At 49.2% G+C, this 18,651-nt stretch overlaps 2 protein-coding genes across 4 annotated transcripts in view; one reads left to right on the plus strand and one right to left on the minus strand.

Annotated features, from left to right (window-relative positions):
* LOC121462635 (calcium homeostasis endoplasmic reticulum protein) overlaps positions 1-876 on the plus strand; it is a 14,008-nt gene extending 13,132 nt beyond the window's left edge. For all 3 annotated transcript variants that reach the window (XM_041674357.1, XM_041674358.1, XM_041674359.1), the window contains one exon: positions 7-876. In XM_041674357.1, the coding sequence (XP_041530291.1) occupies positions 7-47 (41 nt within the window). In that variant the 3' untranslated portion in view covers positions 48-876. The remainder of the gene's footprint in view (positions 1-6) is intronic.
* On the minus strand, positions 823-18,454 carry CUNH19orf44 (chromosome unknown C19orf44 homolog). The gene is given in 9 exon segments (XM_041674360.1): positions 823-1,281; positions 1,284-1,352; positions 3,930-4,096; positions 5,068-5,163; positions 6,813-7,272; positions 10,858-10,931; positions 12,807-13,080; positions 15,478-16,222; positions 18,354-18,454. Coding segments are annotated over 9 exon segments (2,049 nt in total). The 5' UTR covers positions 18,395-18,454; the 3' UTR covers positions 823-1,158.
* Between the last annotated feature and the right edge of the window lie 197 nt (positions 18,455-18,651).

Raw genomic sequence — 18,651 nt, forward strand, 5'->3', positions numbered from 1 at the left:
ACACAGTCTCCACGTTTGGGGCGAGAAAGGAAGAGAAGGAAGATTAACACAGGCCTCGGGTGTCACTGCGCAGTGTGGAAGGGGCTCCAGCTTGGCTTTCCCATGTCCTGGAGGAGGTGCTGCAGATACCTCAGCCTCTCAGTGCCAGGATAGCAAAGCTCAAAACCAAGACCACCCACCCCCACCCCCAGTGATGCACAGCCCAGAGCCAGGTAGTGAGACCCGCACTGCACCCGGCAGCTGGGAAAGGTCACAAGGAATTTCATTTTGGTTCCACCTGGTTTTGTTAGAAAAGAGCGAAGGCTGACCCCTGATGTCTGGGGTCGGAGACCCTACTCCTCCCTTCGTCGTTTAGCTGCATTTTATCCCTGTCCTCAAATGTTAGCTGTTTGCTATCAGCTGGACACAGCTTCCGAGGAGACGGGGTCAGGAAAAGATGGCCTCCAGAGTCCCTCCACCCAGCACAGCCTCGGCCTGCAGCTCCCGTCTGGGGAGCCCAACACCAGCGAGGAGCACCCCAGAGCATGGGGTGCCATGGAGTGCGGGGCACCAGCCAGGCAGCATTTCCTGCGCTGTTTGATTTGTGTGCCCCAGCCATTCCCAGAGGGGGAGGGAGGAGGCCCGGGCGCTCCTGGGGCTGCAGCAGCCTGGTGCCAGTTGTTTGTACAGACTTTTGAAATGTTCTTTTCAATAAAATGTAGAGCCCTCTACAACTTCTCAGCACCACATAAGACACTTGATTTTTGTTTTATATTTCCCATAGCTGTGACGTGTGCAGACGTGTCTGACTCGGGACAAACAAGCAGACACATGTGCTGTTAACCACTGATTGTGGATTTTACTGTTTTGCCTTCAAATAAAGCCTTTTGTAAAAGATCAGTTTGTCCACCTGTGGGTGAGATGTGCACATGAGCATTGTGCAGGCTGCTCTGAGGTGGAAGCCAGCTGCGTTGGACACCATGCTCAGAAGACCTGTCTCAGCCCCTGGCGTGGACTATTTCCCAAGGGGCAGCTGCTTCCCTCTTGGATGATCCAGACATCTGGCATGTGCAGTCTGTCGCATTGACTCGTGGCTCCATCCTGCTTTGAGTGCCTGTGGCAGGTCCTCAGCTGTCCTTATGACGTACCCACAGAGCCACAAGCTGGGCAAGTGGAGGCTTAGAATCCATGTATAGTTGTTACTGAGCTGAGATTAAGCAGGAGATCCCCAGCCTTACCTGCCCCCACATGAATGAGATGGATAGAGGTACCCAGGTAAGCCTCACCTACTGGGACTTGAAGTGAAGCTCCTCCTTTGCCTCCTGAAGGGCAGCCTCCATGGTCAAGGGTGCAGGCCTGTGACACCTAATGTACTGTAGGACACAGGATGGTAAATAAAATATGGCTGGGCCCTTAGCCTGGGAGGCGGACTGCCCCAAGGTGCTACATTCAAGATGTTCTAGAGTGAAGAGCCATGCTGGGTTCTGGGTGACGTGGTCAGGCTGGAAAGTAGTGGTCTGAGAACTCACTGTGAGCTGGGTGTGGTGGTGGCACACACCTGTAATCCTAGTATTTGGGAGGCCGGGATGGGGGAATGTAAAGTTCTAGGTCAAGCCTGGGCTATACATCAAGATCCATCAAAAATAATGTGGAGCCTACAAGATAGCTAAGTGGGGTTAAAGGTACTTCCTGATAATCTGACCTCAATCCCCACAACCCACATGGACGGAGACTCCTGTCAGTTGTCCTCTGAATGAAAGGAGCTGGGTGGGTATGGTGGTGTATGCCTGCCATCACAGCACTTTGGAGCGAGGATGAGGCAGAAGGCTTGTCATTTACCTGAGGCCAGGCTAGAGACAGACCCTGGAACCAGAATGAAAGCTGGACAGATGGCTCTGCAGAGGACCTGGGTTTGGTTCCCAGCACCCACACAGACTCACAACTGCCTGTAATTCTACCTCTAGGGGATTTAATGTCCTCTTCTGAGATCCTAAGGCACATGTATACATATACATATATGCAGCAAAATGCATGTAAAAAGAAGAGGGTCTGCTGAGTGGTGGCACACACCTTTAATCCCAACTCAAAAGACAGAGGTAGGTGGATCTCGAGTTCAAAGCCAGCCTGGTCTACAGAGTGAGTTCCAGGACATCCAGAGCTACAAAAAGAAACCCACCATTAAAGGAAGGAAAATCAAAATCCCAGCAAAATTCTTCATAGACCTTGAAAGAACAATACTCAACTTCGTATGGAAAAGCAAAAAACCCAGGATAGCCAAAACAATCTTGTACAATAAAAGACTTTCTGGAGGCATCACAACCTTGACTTCAAACTCTACTACAAAGCTACAGTACTAAAAACAGCCCAGCATTGGCATAAGAACAGACAGGAGAACCAATGGAACCGAAGAGAAGACCCGGATATTAATCCACACATCTTCAAACACCTGATTTTTGACAAGGAAGCAAAAAATATCAAATGGAAAAAGGAAAGCATATTTAACAAGTGGTGCTGGCATAATTGGATTTCAACATGCAGAAGAATGGAAATAGACCCATATCTATCACCATGCACAAAACTCAAGTCCAAATGGATCAAAGACCTCAACATAAAGTCAGCCACACTGAACCTTATAGAAGAGAAAGTGGGAAGTACACTTGAACACATTGGCACAGGGAACCACTTCCTAAATAGAACCCCAGCAGCACAGACATTGAGAGAAACAATTAATAAATGGGACCTCCTGAAACTGAAAAGCTTCTGTAAAGCAAAGGGCACGGTCAACAAGACAAAACGACAGCCTACAGAATGGGAAAAGATCTTCACTAACCCCACATCAGACAGAGGTCTGATCTCCAAAATATACAAAGAACTCAAGAAATTGGACACCAAAAGAACACATAATCAAATATAAAAAAAAATGGAGTATAAACCTAAACAGAGAACTCTCAACAGAGGAATCTAGAATGGCTGAAAGACACTTAAGGAAATGTTCAATATCCTCAGTCATCAAAGAAATGCAAATCAAAACAACTCTGAGATTCCATCTTACACCTGAAAGAATGGCCAAGATCAAAAACACTGATGACAACTTATGCTGGAGAGGTTGTGGGGAAAAGGGAACACTTCTGCATTGCTGGTGGGAGTGCAAGCTGGTACAGCCCCTTGGATGTCAGTGTGGCGATTTCTCAGAAAATTAGGAAACAACCTTCCTCAAGACCCAATAATACCACTTTTGGGTATATATCCAAAGGATGCTCAATCGTGCCACAAGGACATGTGCTCAACTATGTTCATAGCAGCTTTGTTTGTCATAGCCAGAACCTGGAAACAACCTAAATGCCCTTCGACTGAAGAATGGATAAGGAAAACGGGGTACATTTACACAATGGAGTACTACACAGCAGAAAAAAATAACGACAGCTTGAATTTTGCAGGAAAATGGATGGAACTAGAAAACATTATTTTGAGTGAGGTAACCCAGACTTATGAAGACAATTATCACATGTACTCACTCATAGGTGGTTTTTAAACATAAAGCCAGCCTACAAACCACAATCCCAGAGAACCTAGAAAACAATGAGGACCCTAAGAGAGACATAGATCTAATCTACATGGGAAGTAGAAAGTATAAAAAGATAAGATCTCCTGAGTAAATTGGGAGAATGGGGACCTTGAGGAAGGGTTGAAGGGGAGGGGAGAAGCAGTGCGGGGAGCTGAGAAAAATGTAGAACTCAATAAATATCATGGAAAAAATAAATAAATTGAAAAAAGGAAGGAAAGAGTGGGAAGGGTGCTCTCCAGTGTTAGCCCAAGAAATAAGCAGCTGCAGCCTGTTTGGTCTGGAAGGGCACAGTACCCATCCCTAACATGGTGTCCAGAGTGGAGTCAGCCTGAGGGGACAGGCACCCCAGTCCCATTGCTAGCCCACCCGGGCTATGACCAGTTACCTCTCTGGTTTCCTCTAGGGTGTGGTAGTGAAATGTTTCCCCGTCCAGGGACTGCAGGAGGGACACGTGCAGATGGCGACTGGCCTCGATGAACTGCTGCGTCAGGCTCAGCTGCTGCTTCAGCATGTCATTCAGCACCAGCACTGCAGGGCTGTAGGCCGTCAGGGCTGCAACCAGCACAGCCCATGTTGCTCAGTGGCTCTCCAGTGCCACCTGTGCCGCCCACACCTCCTCCCCCTCAGAGTCCAGATTCCTGCAGACCTGCTGTTTTCTGGCCAGTCTGCCCGCACAGCCATGAAGCTCTTCCTGAGTCTCTGTTCTATATTAACCACACACAACAACATACATGAGCTCCACTTAAGGTTAAGAAAAATCTTTAGCTGGGCATGGTGTCACATGTCTGTCATCTCAGCAGAGGCATATGAGGCGCTAGGATCTGGCACTCCAAGCCAGCTTGGGCTATGTATGCCCAGAAAGCCTCCCACCCCTACCCCCAGTCTACCCTCAAAGACATAAAATGTTGGGCTTTTTGGGTTTTGTTGTTTTTGTTTTTTTAAGAGTTGAGGTTTCACTGGGTGTTAGTGGCACTTATCTTTAATTCCAGCATTCAAGAGACAGAGGCTTGGCGGATCTCAGCAAGTTCAAGGCCAGCCTGGTCTACGAAGTGAGTTCCAGAACAGCCTGGGCTACACAGTAAGACCCTGTCTTGGGGGGGGGGGGGGAGGCTTCACTATAAACTCCTGCATTCAAGTGATTCCCCTGCCTTCGCTGCCTAAGTAGCTTTGATTACAGGCTTAGGATCGCCAAAGTAGGGACCTTAAAAGAGAACGAAACTGGAGATAGGCAAAAAATGACCTAATAGTGACCGCTTGGCAGGGCTGGGACAGACTCAAGGCTTCTCTGATAGCTGACCACCAGCCCATGACTCCTAGACTCCTGGGGTTGGTTAAACCTAGGTGTCCCTTCACCAAAGATAGAAAGAGGTTCTAGCCACCCTCAGGCTGTTCAACACCACCCTGTCAGCTGCTGCAGCACCCTCCCCCAGGGACTCCCCAAAGTCACCTTTAGCGAGTACTGCCTGTGCTGCAGGAATGGCTGGGCACTGTAGGGAAGGAGTGAGGTCCCAGCTGTCTGTTACCTTCTATAGCGTCCGCACTGACAACATGACTGGCGATGGGTGCTGGGTCCACGTAGGCACCTCCAAGGGTGGGGCCAATGGCCGCCATGCTACCAGCTGGCGCAAGACAAAGATGGGCTGCTGAGTGTGGTGCAATGACTCTAGCACAATGACAATGAACTAAGCTGCAGTTGCCCATCCGTCTCCTGGATTGCTTACTGGTTGATTGGAAACGGGTCTGGACACCGTGGTACCCAGGTTTGCTTTGAGCTTCTGGGCACCAGAAATCTCCTGCCTCATCCTCTTGGCATCCAGAACCACACATGAACAAGCATCTTTGTTTCGTCTACTTTTCCTGTGTGCGCATGTGTGCGTGTGTGTGTGCATGTGCAGACTGATGCTGCCATCAGGAATCCCCCGTGCATGTCCACTTTATTCTGGGCCTCTGGGGCTGGGATGACAGGTGGCATTTACATTGGTTTTGGAGTTCTAGGCCTTAATCCTCATGTTTGCAAAGCCAGCACCGGGCCACTGAGCATCTTCCCAGTCTGCACTGTGGACTTTAAAAGCTAATTCAGGTTTTCTCCAAAGACAAGCTGGGCTGTGCCTCAGTTCTCAGAAAGCTCATTCACCTTCCACAAAGCCCTAAGTCCATCATCCCCTGATGATCATCATCATCCCCATGCCACGAGTGGTGGCACTGGCCTGTCACCTAGCACTCAGAAAGCTGAGGCAGGAGACCAAGCTCACGGTCATCCTCAGCTACTGTCCAATTTGAAGCCAGCCTAGATTAAAGGAGACCCTTGTCTCAAAAACACAAACAACCCTGAAAGGCATACATGGAGCAAAGAGGGAGGGAGCTTAGTACTTTCCAATGGCCTCCATTGACCGCCGATGCTCTTTCCCCACTGAAGAACATCTAGGGCACCCCCCCCCCCACCGCGACAACAAGGTCAAGCGAGGCTAATATACAGTGAATCCCCAAAGTCAAAACCATCAAGAGAACTGCAGCCTTCCCCATAAGAGGGGGAGGTGTGAACAGTGCAGCACCCCCCTGCCTGCAGGTGACTAGAGAAAAGGTCCAGAGCAATGCTGGTGAGGAAAGAAGTCTGAGACCACAGCTGGAAAGGACAGAAACATCTGGAAAAGTCCCATTGGGTGTGATAAGAGATGCTTTCAGAATACACTGGCGCCAGGCGTGCACGCCTTTAATCCCAGCACTTGGGAGGCAGAGACAGGCGGATCTCTGTGAGTTGGAGGCCAGCCTGGTCTACAGAGCTAGTTCCAGGACAGGCTCCAAAACCACAGAGAAACCCTGTCTCGAAAAAAAAAAGGAAGCTTACTACACTAGCTACTAACGTCAAACATGTGACCTGTGGATGGCAGCCCTTGAAAGTTGCAGTCTGGACTGCACCTAGTGAGGACCTGGGTGCAGGGGTTGCAGACAGGTTGGTGGGTAGGTATCCTCCTGTCCCCTCCACATAGCAGGCACCAGGAGCATTCTGCCCCAGTACCTGTGCCCTAAACGTCCACAGACTTAACTATCATCCCAGGGTCTGGACTGGCCTTAAGTCTTTGGTTCTGAAATTTAAGTATCAAAGCTGGGAGGCCAGAAACACACTAGCTGCTACCTCCTTATCCTGGGAAGATGAAACGGGGCCAACATCCCCCCAAAGCTGGTTAATGGCAAGAGCCCAGATTGGAGGACCTGTCCTTTTTTGCCTGCTCCCAAAGACGCTGTGGTGTCACCTGGGCCCCTTGCTCACCCCTGCTCCACTGACCAGCAAAGGCAGGGTCAAGAGTCTGCACAGCTGTCTCCTTCATGACTCCAGCCACACCTTGGCCCCACTTTGTCTTTGGGGATGGTCTGGGAAGACGATCTGTCTGTCCGCTGGACGACAGCTGCGACGAAGTGTCCAGTGTCCTCTCAAGTGACGCTTCTGAGGCCAAGGGGCCAGAGTACTGCTCAAAATCATCAGAGTAAGCCAGGCTGGCCTCGAGCGCAGTGGGAGTCTCCACAGACGGCACGCTGGACACACTTGGGGACTGGACAGCTTCGGCAGAACTGTCACCCAGGTGCTCCGAGACTTCAGTGGCAAGGCCCTCTTCCTCAGCAACCACAGTGGCCACGCCCCGAAATGCAGTGCTCTTGTGCCGGGCAGCCCTCTGCTCTTCCAGCCGAGTGGGTGACATGGGTGGAGAGCTTCTGCCTGACATCCCTTCCCCCTAAAAGGAGCAATGGCAGCAGAAGCGGAGGGAATTTTAGAAAGGTTAAAAATGCCCCTTCAGCCAGGCACAGCAGCGTACATCTGTAACCCAGCACTCAAGAGGGGATCGCAAATTCTAGGCTAGCCTGGGCTACACGAGAACCTGTCTCAGAAAACCAAAAGTAAAACTAAAGACAGCTGTGGTGTATCACACTTGTATTTCATCCCTTGGAACACAGAAGCAGGAGGACTGTTCCATCTAAGGTCATGCCTGGCTACAGAGTGAGACCCTGCCCCTGATATCCCCAAAGAAAAGAATTAAAAGTATTTTTTCTGTGGACTGGAAAGATGGCTCAGCAGGAAGAGGCAGCACAACAACCTGAATGAGATTCCCTAGACAACATGAGGGTGAAGAGCAGAACCCCACAGCGTACACACACGCATGCACATACGCATGCATGCGCACATACACATTTGCCTCCAGAAACACATAATTAAAAAATAAAATAAAAATACTCATTAAAAGCCAAGTGGTGGGCTGGAGAGATGGTTCAGTGGTTAAGAGCATTGCCTACTCTTCCAAAGGTCCTGAGTTCAATTCCCAGCAACCACATGGTGGCTCACAACCATCTGTAATGAGGTCTGGTGCCCCTTCTGGCCTGCAGTCATACACGCCGACAGAATATTATATACATAATAAATAAATATTAAATAAATAAAAATAAAAGCCAAGTGGTGGTGGTGCACACCTTTAATCCCAGCACTCGGGAGGCAGAGGCAGGTGGATCTCTGTGAGTTTGAGGTCAGCCTGGTCTACATCGTGAGTTCCAGGACAGAAAGGGTTACATAGTGAGACCCTGTTTGGCGGGGTGGGGGGTAGGGAGTGGTTCTCATCACTTCTTGTGTTTTGAAAAAGGGTTTCTCTATGTAGCTAGCACTAGCTATTGTGGAAGCCACTGTGTAGACCAGACTGGCCTCAAACTCACAGAGATCCTTTTGCCTCTGCCTCCTGAGTTCTGGATTAAAGGAGTGTCCACCAGACCTGGCTTGATCACTTTGTTTACAAACATTATTATTACATTGTGTGTGTGTGTGTGTGTGTGTGTGTGTGTGTGCATTTGCACACCACCTATCTGCACGCCTATCTCCTCATCCTCCTGCTATTATTAATTCCAGGACTGTATTAAAGAGCAGTGGTGAGAGGACACACCCCTGCAACACTCCTACAGTTGTCTTAAACTCATCACATAGTTCTCCACAGAAGCTGACTGATGGATTTTCGCTGGGTACCTGTAGAACCTCACTGTTTCCCAAAGTCCTTTCCTGCAAATGCTATCAAACGCCTCTCCGAAGTGGATGTAATAGACACAAAAGTATTTTCCTGCCAGTTGCCTCAAAGTGAAGATCTGACCAACTGTACTTCTGTTAGCTCTGAATCCGCACTGGGCCTCTGCCCTTGATCCTCTGCAGGGTAATGGAGGAGATCTTGCTGCTATGGCACAATAAACTAATGCCCCTGTAATCTGAGTAGCCCAGCATTTCGCTGACGATACAGCACTACCTGCTGAAAGTCCAAATGAGCTTCAGGCCATGGCAAATGGTCAGTGAAAACCTCGGTGTGAAAGCAAACACTGAGAAGACTGAGATACATGGGAAGGGGCACAAGGACTTTAACATTGTAATAAAGAATCCAAACCTCAGGCAAACAGTCAGCTTTGTCTATCTGGGAGGAAACCTCAGTCCAAAGGACGGAACTATTTCAGATGTCAAGAGGAGGACAGGGATGGCAAGGGCTGCATTCCAGGCTCTGGGAAAGGTTTGGCCAGCAAGAGACGTAACGACAACAACAAGATTACAAGTATGTGGGACTCTTGTCTTGAGCTGACTTCTTTACAGCTCTGAAACCTGGACAATGAACACTCCTCAGAACAGCGGTTGAATGTGTCTGAGATGGCGTGTCTCAGGAAGATTCTATGTGTAACACAAAGAGACAGGCTGTGCAACGATGACCTTAAGAAACATCTCCAGCTACAGAAGGAAGTAAACTACAGCGCTTGAGATACTTCAGCCATGTTATGAGAATGAATGACGACAGATACCCAAAGACAGCACTGCTTGGAGGAGTGCAAGGGATAAGGCTAAGAGGAAGGCCCAAAAAACACTGGATAGACAGCATAGACCTTGGGCGTGACACTAACACAAGCATCTAGGACTGCCCAGGATGGGAACAGCTGGAGAACCGCCATAAACGGGCTGCTGGCATAAATAATGAAATGGTGATGTGTGCGTACGTGCAAGTGAGCGCACCCGTGTTAGTGTGTGTGTGTTCACGCGCATATGCAAGTGCACATGGTATGCAGAGTGTGCAAATGTGAGCTCATGTGTGTAATATAGTGAGTACATATAAATGTGAGTGCACATTTGAAAGCATGCATGTGTGCACATGTAAGTATATGTGACAGTCTGAGGAGTCAGTGGGAACTATGGATTGAACTCGGGTTGTCAGGTTTGAGGCAAGCACCTTTACCCGCTAAGCATCTTCCCAGCTCATGGGGTCCCTTCTGGTCTTAGTGTCTCTTTTCTCTCTGTCTCTGTTTCTTTTCTTTTGTTATTGTTTTTCAAGACAGGCTTTCTCTGTGTAGCCCTAGTTTGTCCTGGACCTCACCATGTGGACCAGCGGCCTCAAACTCAAGAGATCCATCAGCCTCTGCCTCCAGCGTGCTGGGAATAAAGATATGCACCTCTGCCACCCTCTGGCTAAACGGTGGAACTTGTGACACGTGAGTCAGAACAGTCTTTGGTGACCACTGCAGAACAACTGAGCGGTTTCCCTGGCCTCTACCCGTGCAGATGCTGGTGCCCCAAATTCAACCAACAGGTCTCTAAATGTTGCCAATGACACCAAAGGGACAGGACCGCTGTGGCCAAGCCCCGCAGCCTAAACAGACCATTCCAGCTGCAGCCTAAACAGACCATTCCAGCTGCAGCCTAAACAGACCATTCCAGCTGCAGCCTAAACAGACCATTCCAGCTGCAGCCTAAACAGACCATTCCAGCTGCAGCCTAAACAGACCATTCCAGCTGCGAACTTGCTGCACTCTAAATGACACATGGAGAACCGCTGTGCTCAGAGGCAGGTCACCTGCCCAGCGCAGGCCCCAGCCTGGCTCTATTCCCCAAACTGCAAAACAAGTAAATAAGGGCTGTCACGACAGCTCTGATGAGACAAGCATTCAGCAGTCTGCGTTGTATCCCCGGGACTCACAGGGAGAAAGGAGAGGCCCACTTTACCCTCTGTGCCATGTGTGGGCTGTGGTGCACAGTGCGCATACACACAAAACGGGGAAATGTGTGGCACACGCCATTAATCCCAGCACTGGGGAGGCAGAGGGGAGAGGATCGCTCTGAGTCTGCAGCCAGTCCAGTTGATAGAACTCTGGACTGGTCAGGACTATAGACCGAGAGCCTGTCTTACAAATACATACATAAATACATATGTACATACATACATACATAAATACGTACATACATACATACAAACATAAATACGTACATACATACATACATGATAAATCAGTTCAACAAAATGACCCATCATACTTACTTTCTGTTCCACATCTGATTTCTCTCCATCAGCCAGAACCAGATCCTCAATGGACAAAATATTAATTCTAAAATCTGTAATTTAAAAATAAGTGCACTGTGAGATGGTGAGCTGGCTCAAGCGGGTAAAGCAACCAAGCCTGACAGCCAGAGCTCAGCCCCTGGGACCCGCAGAGCAGAAGAGAGACCAACCGCTAGTTGTCCTTAATGCCCCATGGGCCCCACAGCAGCTCACAACCATCTGTGATGGGATCTGGTGTGCATGCAGACCGTGAACCCACAAAGAAAATGCATAAATAAGGAAATCTTTTAAAGAAAGAAAAAGAAGCCAAGCAAGATGACGCTGGCCTTTAATCCTAGGCATTCAGAAAACTGAGGCAGGTGGATTTCTGAGTCTGAGGCCAGCCTGGTCTACATAGTGAGTTCTAGGACAGCCTTGCTATGTTGAGAGACCTTGTCTCAAAAAGAACAAAAGTAACAACAAAAAATCATGAATCTGGGAGAGGAATTGATGGGTGGGGGAGACAGTCCCAGAATGCATTGCACACGTGTATAAGATTGTCAAAGAACAAAACTACAAAGTTAGTACAGTGGCATGAAGAATATAGCCAATTACTAAAATGTCAGTTCCGGCTGGGTGGTGGTGCACACTAATCCCAGCACTCGGGAGGCAGAGACAGGCAGATCTCTGGGAGTTTGAGGTCAGCCTGGTCTGTACACAGGACAGGCTTCAAAGCTACACAGAGAAACCCTGTTTCAAAAAAAAAGAAAATCAGTTCTGCCCCTCGAAGTTCCTCAACAGAACCATCTTCTGCCCTTCTTCATCCCATCCAGTGACAATATGACAAAGCAGCAAGACACCCCTGCCACACAGTCCACAGAAGTCTAGAACCCACTGCCAGGTCAACTTCTGTTCTCTGAATTATCTAGTTAGTCTGGGATGTAGTCCCAAGGTACAGCACTTGCCTAGCATGCAGGAGGCCCTGAGTTCAAAGCCCAGCACTGCTAAATGAACCCATTAAATAAATAGCCCAGGGGCTGGACTGTTCCTGAGACAGGGTTGCATATAACCCAGGTGGGCATCAAACTCAGTAGGCACCTGAGGGTGACCATGAAGCCCTGGTCCTCCTGCTTTCCCTCTGGCCCTCTTCTGTGCTAGGATGACAGATGGGCACCACTATCACCAACAACAACCACAACTTTTCATTTCTTTTTTAGATGTATTTATGAGTGTTTGTCTTCACGTTTGTGTGTTTAATGCCTGCAGAGTCCAGCAGAGGGCACCAGATCCCCTAAAACTGGAGTTATATGCAGTTTTTTTTTTTAATATTTGTTTATTTATTTATTATGTATACAATATTCTGTCTGCATGTATGCCTGCAGGCCAGAAGAGGGCATCAGATCTCATTACAGATGGTTGTGGGCCACCATGTGGTTGCCGGGAATTGAACTCAGGACCTTTGGAAGAGCAGGCAGTGCTCTTAACCACTGAGCCATTTCTCCGAGTTATATGCCAATTTCTCCGAGTTATATGCAGTTTTGAGCTACCATGTGGGTGCTGGGAACTGAGCCTGGGTCTTCTGCAAGAGCAGCCAGAGCTCTTAGCTACTGAGCCATCGCTCCAGTGCCACCCACAGCTTTTGAGTGTTTCCCTTTCTCTGACAAAGGGTAGGCTATGAGAGAAGAACAGACTCAGGGCCAGGCCTGGCGCACAGGCCCGCCTTCTCGACACTCAGTGGGAGTCACCCATTAACTGTTAGCTATTATCTCAATGATACAAGGACTGTGTGTCGTGCCAGGCTCGACCTCCACAGTACTGCTCTAGTGGCACTGAGAGAAAGATTGTCAACCGACTGGCAGTGCACCCAGGCCTGCTGCCAGTGTGACAGGAATGCCACCCACTTACCCCTGCCCACTGCAATGCCCTGGGACAGCAGGGGGATGGGTTACCATGGAGACTATCATCAGCAGCTTCTGAGACTGACTCCTCTGAAGATCCCACCTCACTCCTGCTGGGGGAGGAAGCCAGTTTGATGCACCCCATCTTTGAAGATGCTGACTTTGAAAGGTCATTTGTGATGGAAGGTGAGGATGTGAGGGAGGCTGTGTCCCCAGCATTGAGAGTCCAAGGGGCGTCTAGCTGAGGTGAGGGATGAGAAGGCTTTGAGCTGGACGGGTCCACAGAGAGCAGAGACAAGACTTCTGGCTGAGCTGGAGGCGGGTCCTGCTTTTGTAAAAAGAAAGAGCTGAAGTTACCAACACAAACAACATAAATTCTTACCATCCCATGGAGCCACTAGTGGGTAGATGACCAGCAAGATGGCTCAGGGAGCAAGGCGCTTGCTGTAGAGTCTGAGGGTTTCAGTTCATTGGGACCCATGTGGTGGAGGGAAGTGAACTGACCTTGGCAAGTTGTCCTCTTAGCTCCATGTACGCATGCATACAAATACACTTACTTGCAAATAAATAAATATTAAAAAAAATATATAGCCAGGCGATGGCAGTGCACACTTTAACCTCAGCACTACGGGAGGCAGAGGCAGGTGGAGTGAGTCTGAGGCCAGCCTGGTCTAGAGCGAGTTCCAGGACAGCTAGAAATGTTATGCAGAGAAACCCTGTCTCGAAAAACAAACAAACAAACAAACAAAAAATCCCTACTCTAAGGGACAATGACAAGTAAAGTACCTGCCACGTGAGCACAAGGATGTGAGTCTGACCCTGAAATGTGGATGTGGACACTTTTCATTCCACCTCTGGTGAGGCTGACACCAATGGGTCCCTGGGACCACTGGCCAGCCAGTCTGGGCTCATCAGTGAGCCTCAGGTCAATGAGATCTTGTAGGGACAGCCAAGACTGACCTCTGAATTCCACACACCTGCACACATGTGTCATACAGTTACACATTTGGATGATCACGGGGTTGGGCGTGGCTGAGAAAGGAGGGTCTCGGGTTCCGAGTTTCTTTCCTAGGTGCGGATTCTGCACCCAGCCTAGCTAGCTGATGCAGGTACAGTCAAGGAGGGGGCAACTGCACCCCGTTGGTCCCACCCAGCTCAGCGAGGGTGAGCAGATGAAAGAGCCCTGGAGAAGGCAGCAGGTATCAAAGCAGGGCCTAGAACCTTCCGGAGCTGAGCTGCACCAGTGCCTCTTTGAGTGACAAGCATCTTCAGTCACCTGACACTTGCTCAGAGCAGATGCAGGGACTTCCAAAGTGCTTCAGCACGGTTATGTCTGGTACCCACAAGGTGACAGAGAAAACATCGTGGACAGCTCAAGCCTGCACACATGACAGAGTGAACAAGGGGGATAGGACTGAGTCAAAAGTATGCTGTCCAGATGCACACCTGTAATCCCAGTGCTCAGAAAGCAGAGGCAGGCAGCTCTCTGTGAGTTCAAGGCCAGCCTGGTCTACACTGCTAATTTCAGGACATCCCAGGGTACATAGAGACCCTGTCTCAATAAAAAACAAAACAAAACAAGCCGGGCGGTGGTGGCGCACGCCTTTAATCCCAGCACTCAGGAGGCAGAGGCAGGCGGATCTCTGTGAGTTCGAGGCCAGCCTGGTCTACAAGAGCTAGTTCCAGGACAGGCTCCAAAGCTACAGAGAAACCCTGTCTCAAAAAAACAAACAAAAAAACAAAAAAACAAAACAAAGAACAAGAAATTCTCCCCTCCATGTAGGCTCACTCTTGTAGTGCCAAAAAGTAGCACTCAGGGTGCAGGGGAAGCAGGACCTAAGGTCCTGCATGTTGATGACAGCAGCGCTAGGCCAAGACCTGTCAGCTGCTGTTCAGTGGCATCAATCAGCTTCCTGACTGGACTTAAGGCCCCTCCACAGGGGTCACCCAAGACTGGTACTTTGAACTTACTTTGAATCCGGGCCCAGAAGATTTAGGCTTGGGGAAATCAAGACATTGAGAGCCATGCTTTGGTATCGCTCACCCTGGGCTACGGTCATCAGCTGTCTTTCGGTCACTTCTGCTCCTTAAGTGTCCCCAGTAAACTCACTCATTCTCCAAGCTAGATTTAGTGCTGATTTTGGTTTCATTTGTCACTGGCTCCGTCTGGGCTGGGATGTCTGGTCTCATCTCCCTGGTGATGGTGCCACACCACAGCTTGCTCCCACGGGCTAGTACAGCTTCCTCACACAACCCAAGACCACCCAGGCACAAGATTACAGTGGGCTGAGCCCTCCACATCAATAAACAATCAATAAACAATCAATAAACATCAATAAACAATTCTTCAGAACACGGTGGTGGGCCCATCTGATGTGGGCAAAGCGTTCGACTGGAATTCTCTCTCCCAGGTGGCTTCTGGCTGTGTCAAGTTGACAAAGCCAGCTAGGACGAGGCACTTGCTGCTCTCTAAGGGGACCCAAGTTTGGCTCTCAGCACCCGCATCAGGCGCCTCACAACCCTCTCTAATTCCTGTCTCTGTAGGCACCTGTGCACACATGGGGTGTCACACATACAGACGCACATATATGCACAAAAGGGGGGGGGTCTCTGAGGTGTAGCTCACTAGCTGACCATCTGCTTGGGATGCTCAAAACCCTGGGTTCCATCCCCAGAATCACAAAAATTCTAAAACATTGAAACCAACAAAAGAAAAGCTCACCGAAGTCAACTTTCCAGGATCGCTCCCGCTGGCTTTGGTGCCAGTGAGCACCAGGTTCATATTTGTTTCTTTCTCTCTAGAAGACTCCGTCAAGCTTCTGAGCAACATTTTCATTTCCTCTTCATCACTATCGGGAGCATCACATTTTCCAGCAGGTTCTTTCTGTCTAGGTGGTGGGACGCTCTTCCCTTTCTCCACCATGGGCTCCGGGGACCTAGCTTCCGTGGGCGGCTCTCTCCTCTTCAAAAACCTGCTACCTTGCTCTCTTTGCCCGTCGCTCTTTGCCGTGGGGCTTTTACAGGCTTGTTTCTGGAAAGTTCTGTGTGGACGCTGAGAAGGAACATCAGACGCTGCATCTGTCCCCTTCTGACTTCCCCACTTGCTGGTCTTCGAGTCAGACTCCGTGTCAGACAAAGCCGTGGGCGCCTGCCTCCGCCTCCGGATCTTGGTTTCAATCTGGGCCAGCTTCCGGAGGGCCTCATTGGCTCTGGTCTTGGAGGAGATAGTGGGGGGCCTCGAGCCCAACCTTGGCCCCCTCCCTGGCGTCGTCTCCTCTTTGGCCATCAGATATTTGTCATCCATCGTCTGGTGTCTCTTTAGGATTCTGTTCTGCCCCAGTGTCACTTGGCCGAGACTTCGGGCTTGGATGTTTCTCATCTTTTCCATCCTTGAGTCCTCTAAGGACATATCACTGAAGTCAAATACACCATGGCGAGGGCCAATGGGCCTTCTTGTGGAAGCCATTCTAGGAAAACCAAGATTGTGTTTTTAGTTTTTTAAAGTATTCATTTATTTTTGTTTCATTTTGCTTTTTCAAAACAGGGTTTCTCTGTGTAGCCTTCACTGTCCTAGAACTCACTCTGTATGTCAGGCTGGCCTTGAACTCAAAGATCCACCTGTTTCTGCCTCCTGAGTGTTGGGATTAAAGATGTGCACCACCACTATCTGGCTAAAAGTCTTTTAGTCAGCTGTGATGCTACACACCCTTAATGTCTGTGTTCAGGAGGCAAAGGCAGGTGAACCTCTACGGGTCTGATGCCAGCTGGGCAATAAAACTAACTTCCCTTTCCCCAGTGCTGGCCCTGGGGACCTACCTAGCTTCAGGTGGCTCTTTCTTCTTCAGAAATCCGCTACCTTTCCCTCTTTGGCAGCCAGCAAAGGTTCAGCCAGCCAGTCAGAGCTATGTAAGGAGACCTCAAAAAAGACAAAAAAAAAAAAATGTGGATGTGTACCTGCTTGAGTGTATGTTTGTGCATCGTAATCATGCAGGAGTCCTTGGAGATTAGAAGAGAGGTCAGGTCCCCTGGATGCAGGAATTGAACCCAGGTCCTCTGCAAGAGCAATCATCTTTCTTTTTCTTTTTCTTTTTTTTTTTCTTTTTTTTTTTTTTTGGTTTTCCGAAACAGGGTTTCTCTGTGGTTTTGGAGCCTGTCCTGGAACTAGCTCTTGTAGACCAGGCTGGTCTTGAACTCACAGAGATCCGCCTGCCTCTGCCTCCCAAGTGCTGGGATTAAAGGCGTGTGCCACCACCACCCGGCAAGAGCAATCATCTTAAGAGGGCTGGAGAGATGGCTCTGTGGTTAAGAGCATTGCCTGCTCTTCCAAAGGTTCTGAGTTCAATTCCCAGCAACCACATGGTGGCTCACAACCATCTGTAATGAGGTCTGGTGCCCTCTTCTGGCCTGCAGACATACACACAGACAGAATATTGTATAAATAAATAAATTAATTAAAATAAAAAATAAAAATTATCTTAACATTTGATTGTTTTATTTAGCTATTATTTGTTTGTTTTTTGGTTTTGTTTTGTTTTCCGAGACAGGGTTTCTCTGTAGCTTTGGAGCCCGTCCTGGCACTAGCTCTTGCAGACCAGGCTGGCCTCAAACTCACAGATATCCGCCTGCCTCTGCCTCCCGAGTGCTGGGATTAAAGGTGTGCGCCTCCACCGCCCGGCTCATTTTATTTATTTAGTGTGTATGTTTGTACTGTGGAGGTCAGAGGACAAACAACAGAGCATTTGGGTCTCCACTCTACCACGTGTGTTCTGGAACTAAGTTCACACCTTTCCAAAGTGCCATCAACTCACTGGCCCAATGAGGTTACTTATAAGACTCCCTTATGTTACTCGCCTGTGTGCCAAAGCTCCCACGTGGTAGAAAAATCACACTGCCTGATAGAAAATGCACACAGTTGTCTCCACACACAAAGAGCAAAGAAAGAAAAAGATACAAGGCAATAAAATCTGGAGTAAGTCATTCCAAAGGGGCCCAAGTGAAACGAAAATGTATGAACATATTCATAGGTCATTCACAAAATACAAAACTGGGAAATAACTCAGACGCCCATGAACTAGTGCGCAAACCACGGGAGTAGGAAATACAGTGGCTAGGGTATTATTAACTTGTAAAACGGAGGGCAAGAGTCCTGGCTCAACCCTTGCCCACAATGACTTGAGTTTATTCTGAGAACCCATATGGTGGAAGAAGAGAACTGATTCCTGCAATTTTCCCTCTGACCAAACAAATAAATGTAAAAACTTTCATTGTATATACTTTTTAAAAAGTTTTATATATTCACGAGCGCAGGGGTACATGTCCGCAATCTCAGTACTTCGAAAGTGCTGCACGCGGGAAGATCAGGAGTTGAAGGGCAGCCTCGACTACACAGGGAGCTCTAGGCCAGCCTGAGCTACCAGAGATGCGGACTAACATAACACACAAGATAAAGGAAACAAGCAGTACACACTGTCGCCATTCAGTTTCCTCGCCTTTGGGAGCAATCCTTACGGGATCGCGGTCTGGCACGCTCCAATGGGGAAACTGAAGTGCGGGGATGGCGCCCCTTTCCCGAACTCCCCCGCGAACCCAGATGCTCACTGTGAAGTCACCTGAAGAGCTGCGTTGGCCTCTTCTCGCATTGCCTGGCCGCTACGACAGAGCCTGGCTTTTGCCGCAAAGCACAGGTCCCGGGGTGCCGTTGCCCCAGGAGACTGCCCCAGGGCCACGGGAGACTACATCTCCCGTCGGACACCGCGCTCCACCCACCAATGAGCGCCTCAGGTCATAATCGCGAGGCGTCACGGGAGTGGTAGTTTCAATGTGCACTCTCAGGGACCCTCAGGTCACAATCGCTAGGCATGACGGAAGTTGTAGTTTTTGAGTCTCGCCCGGTGGG

Source organism: Microtus oregoni, unplaced genomic scaffold (genome assembly GCF_018167655.1).
Source record: "Microtus oregoni isolate MIOR12 unplaced genomic scaffold, Mior012 000025F_ref0000491, whole genome shotgun sequence".
Lineage (NCBI taxonomy): Eukaryota > Metazoa > Chordata > Mammalia > Rodentia > Cricetidae > Microtus > Microtus oregoni.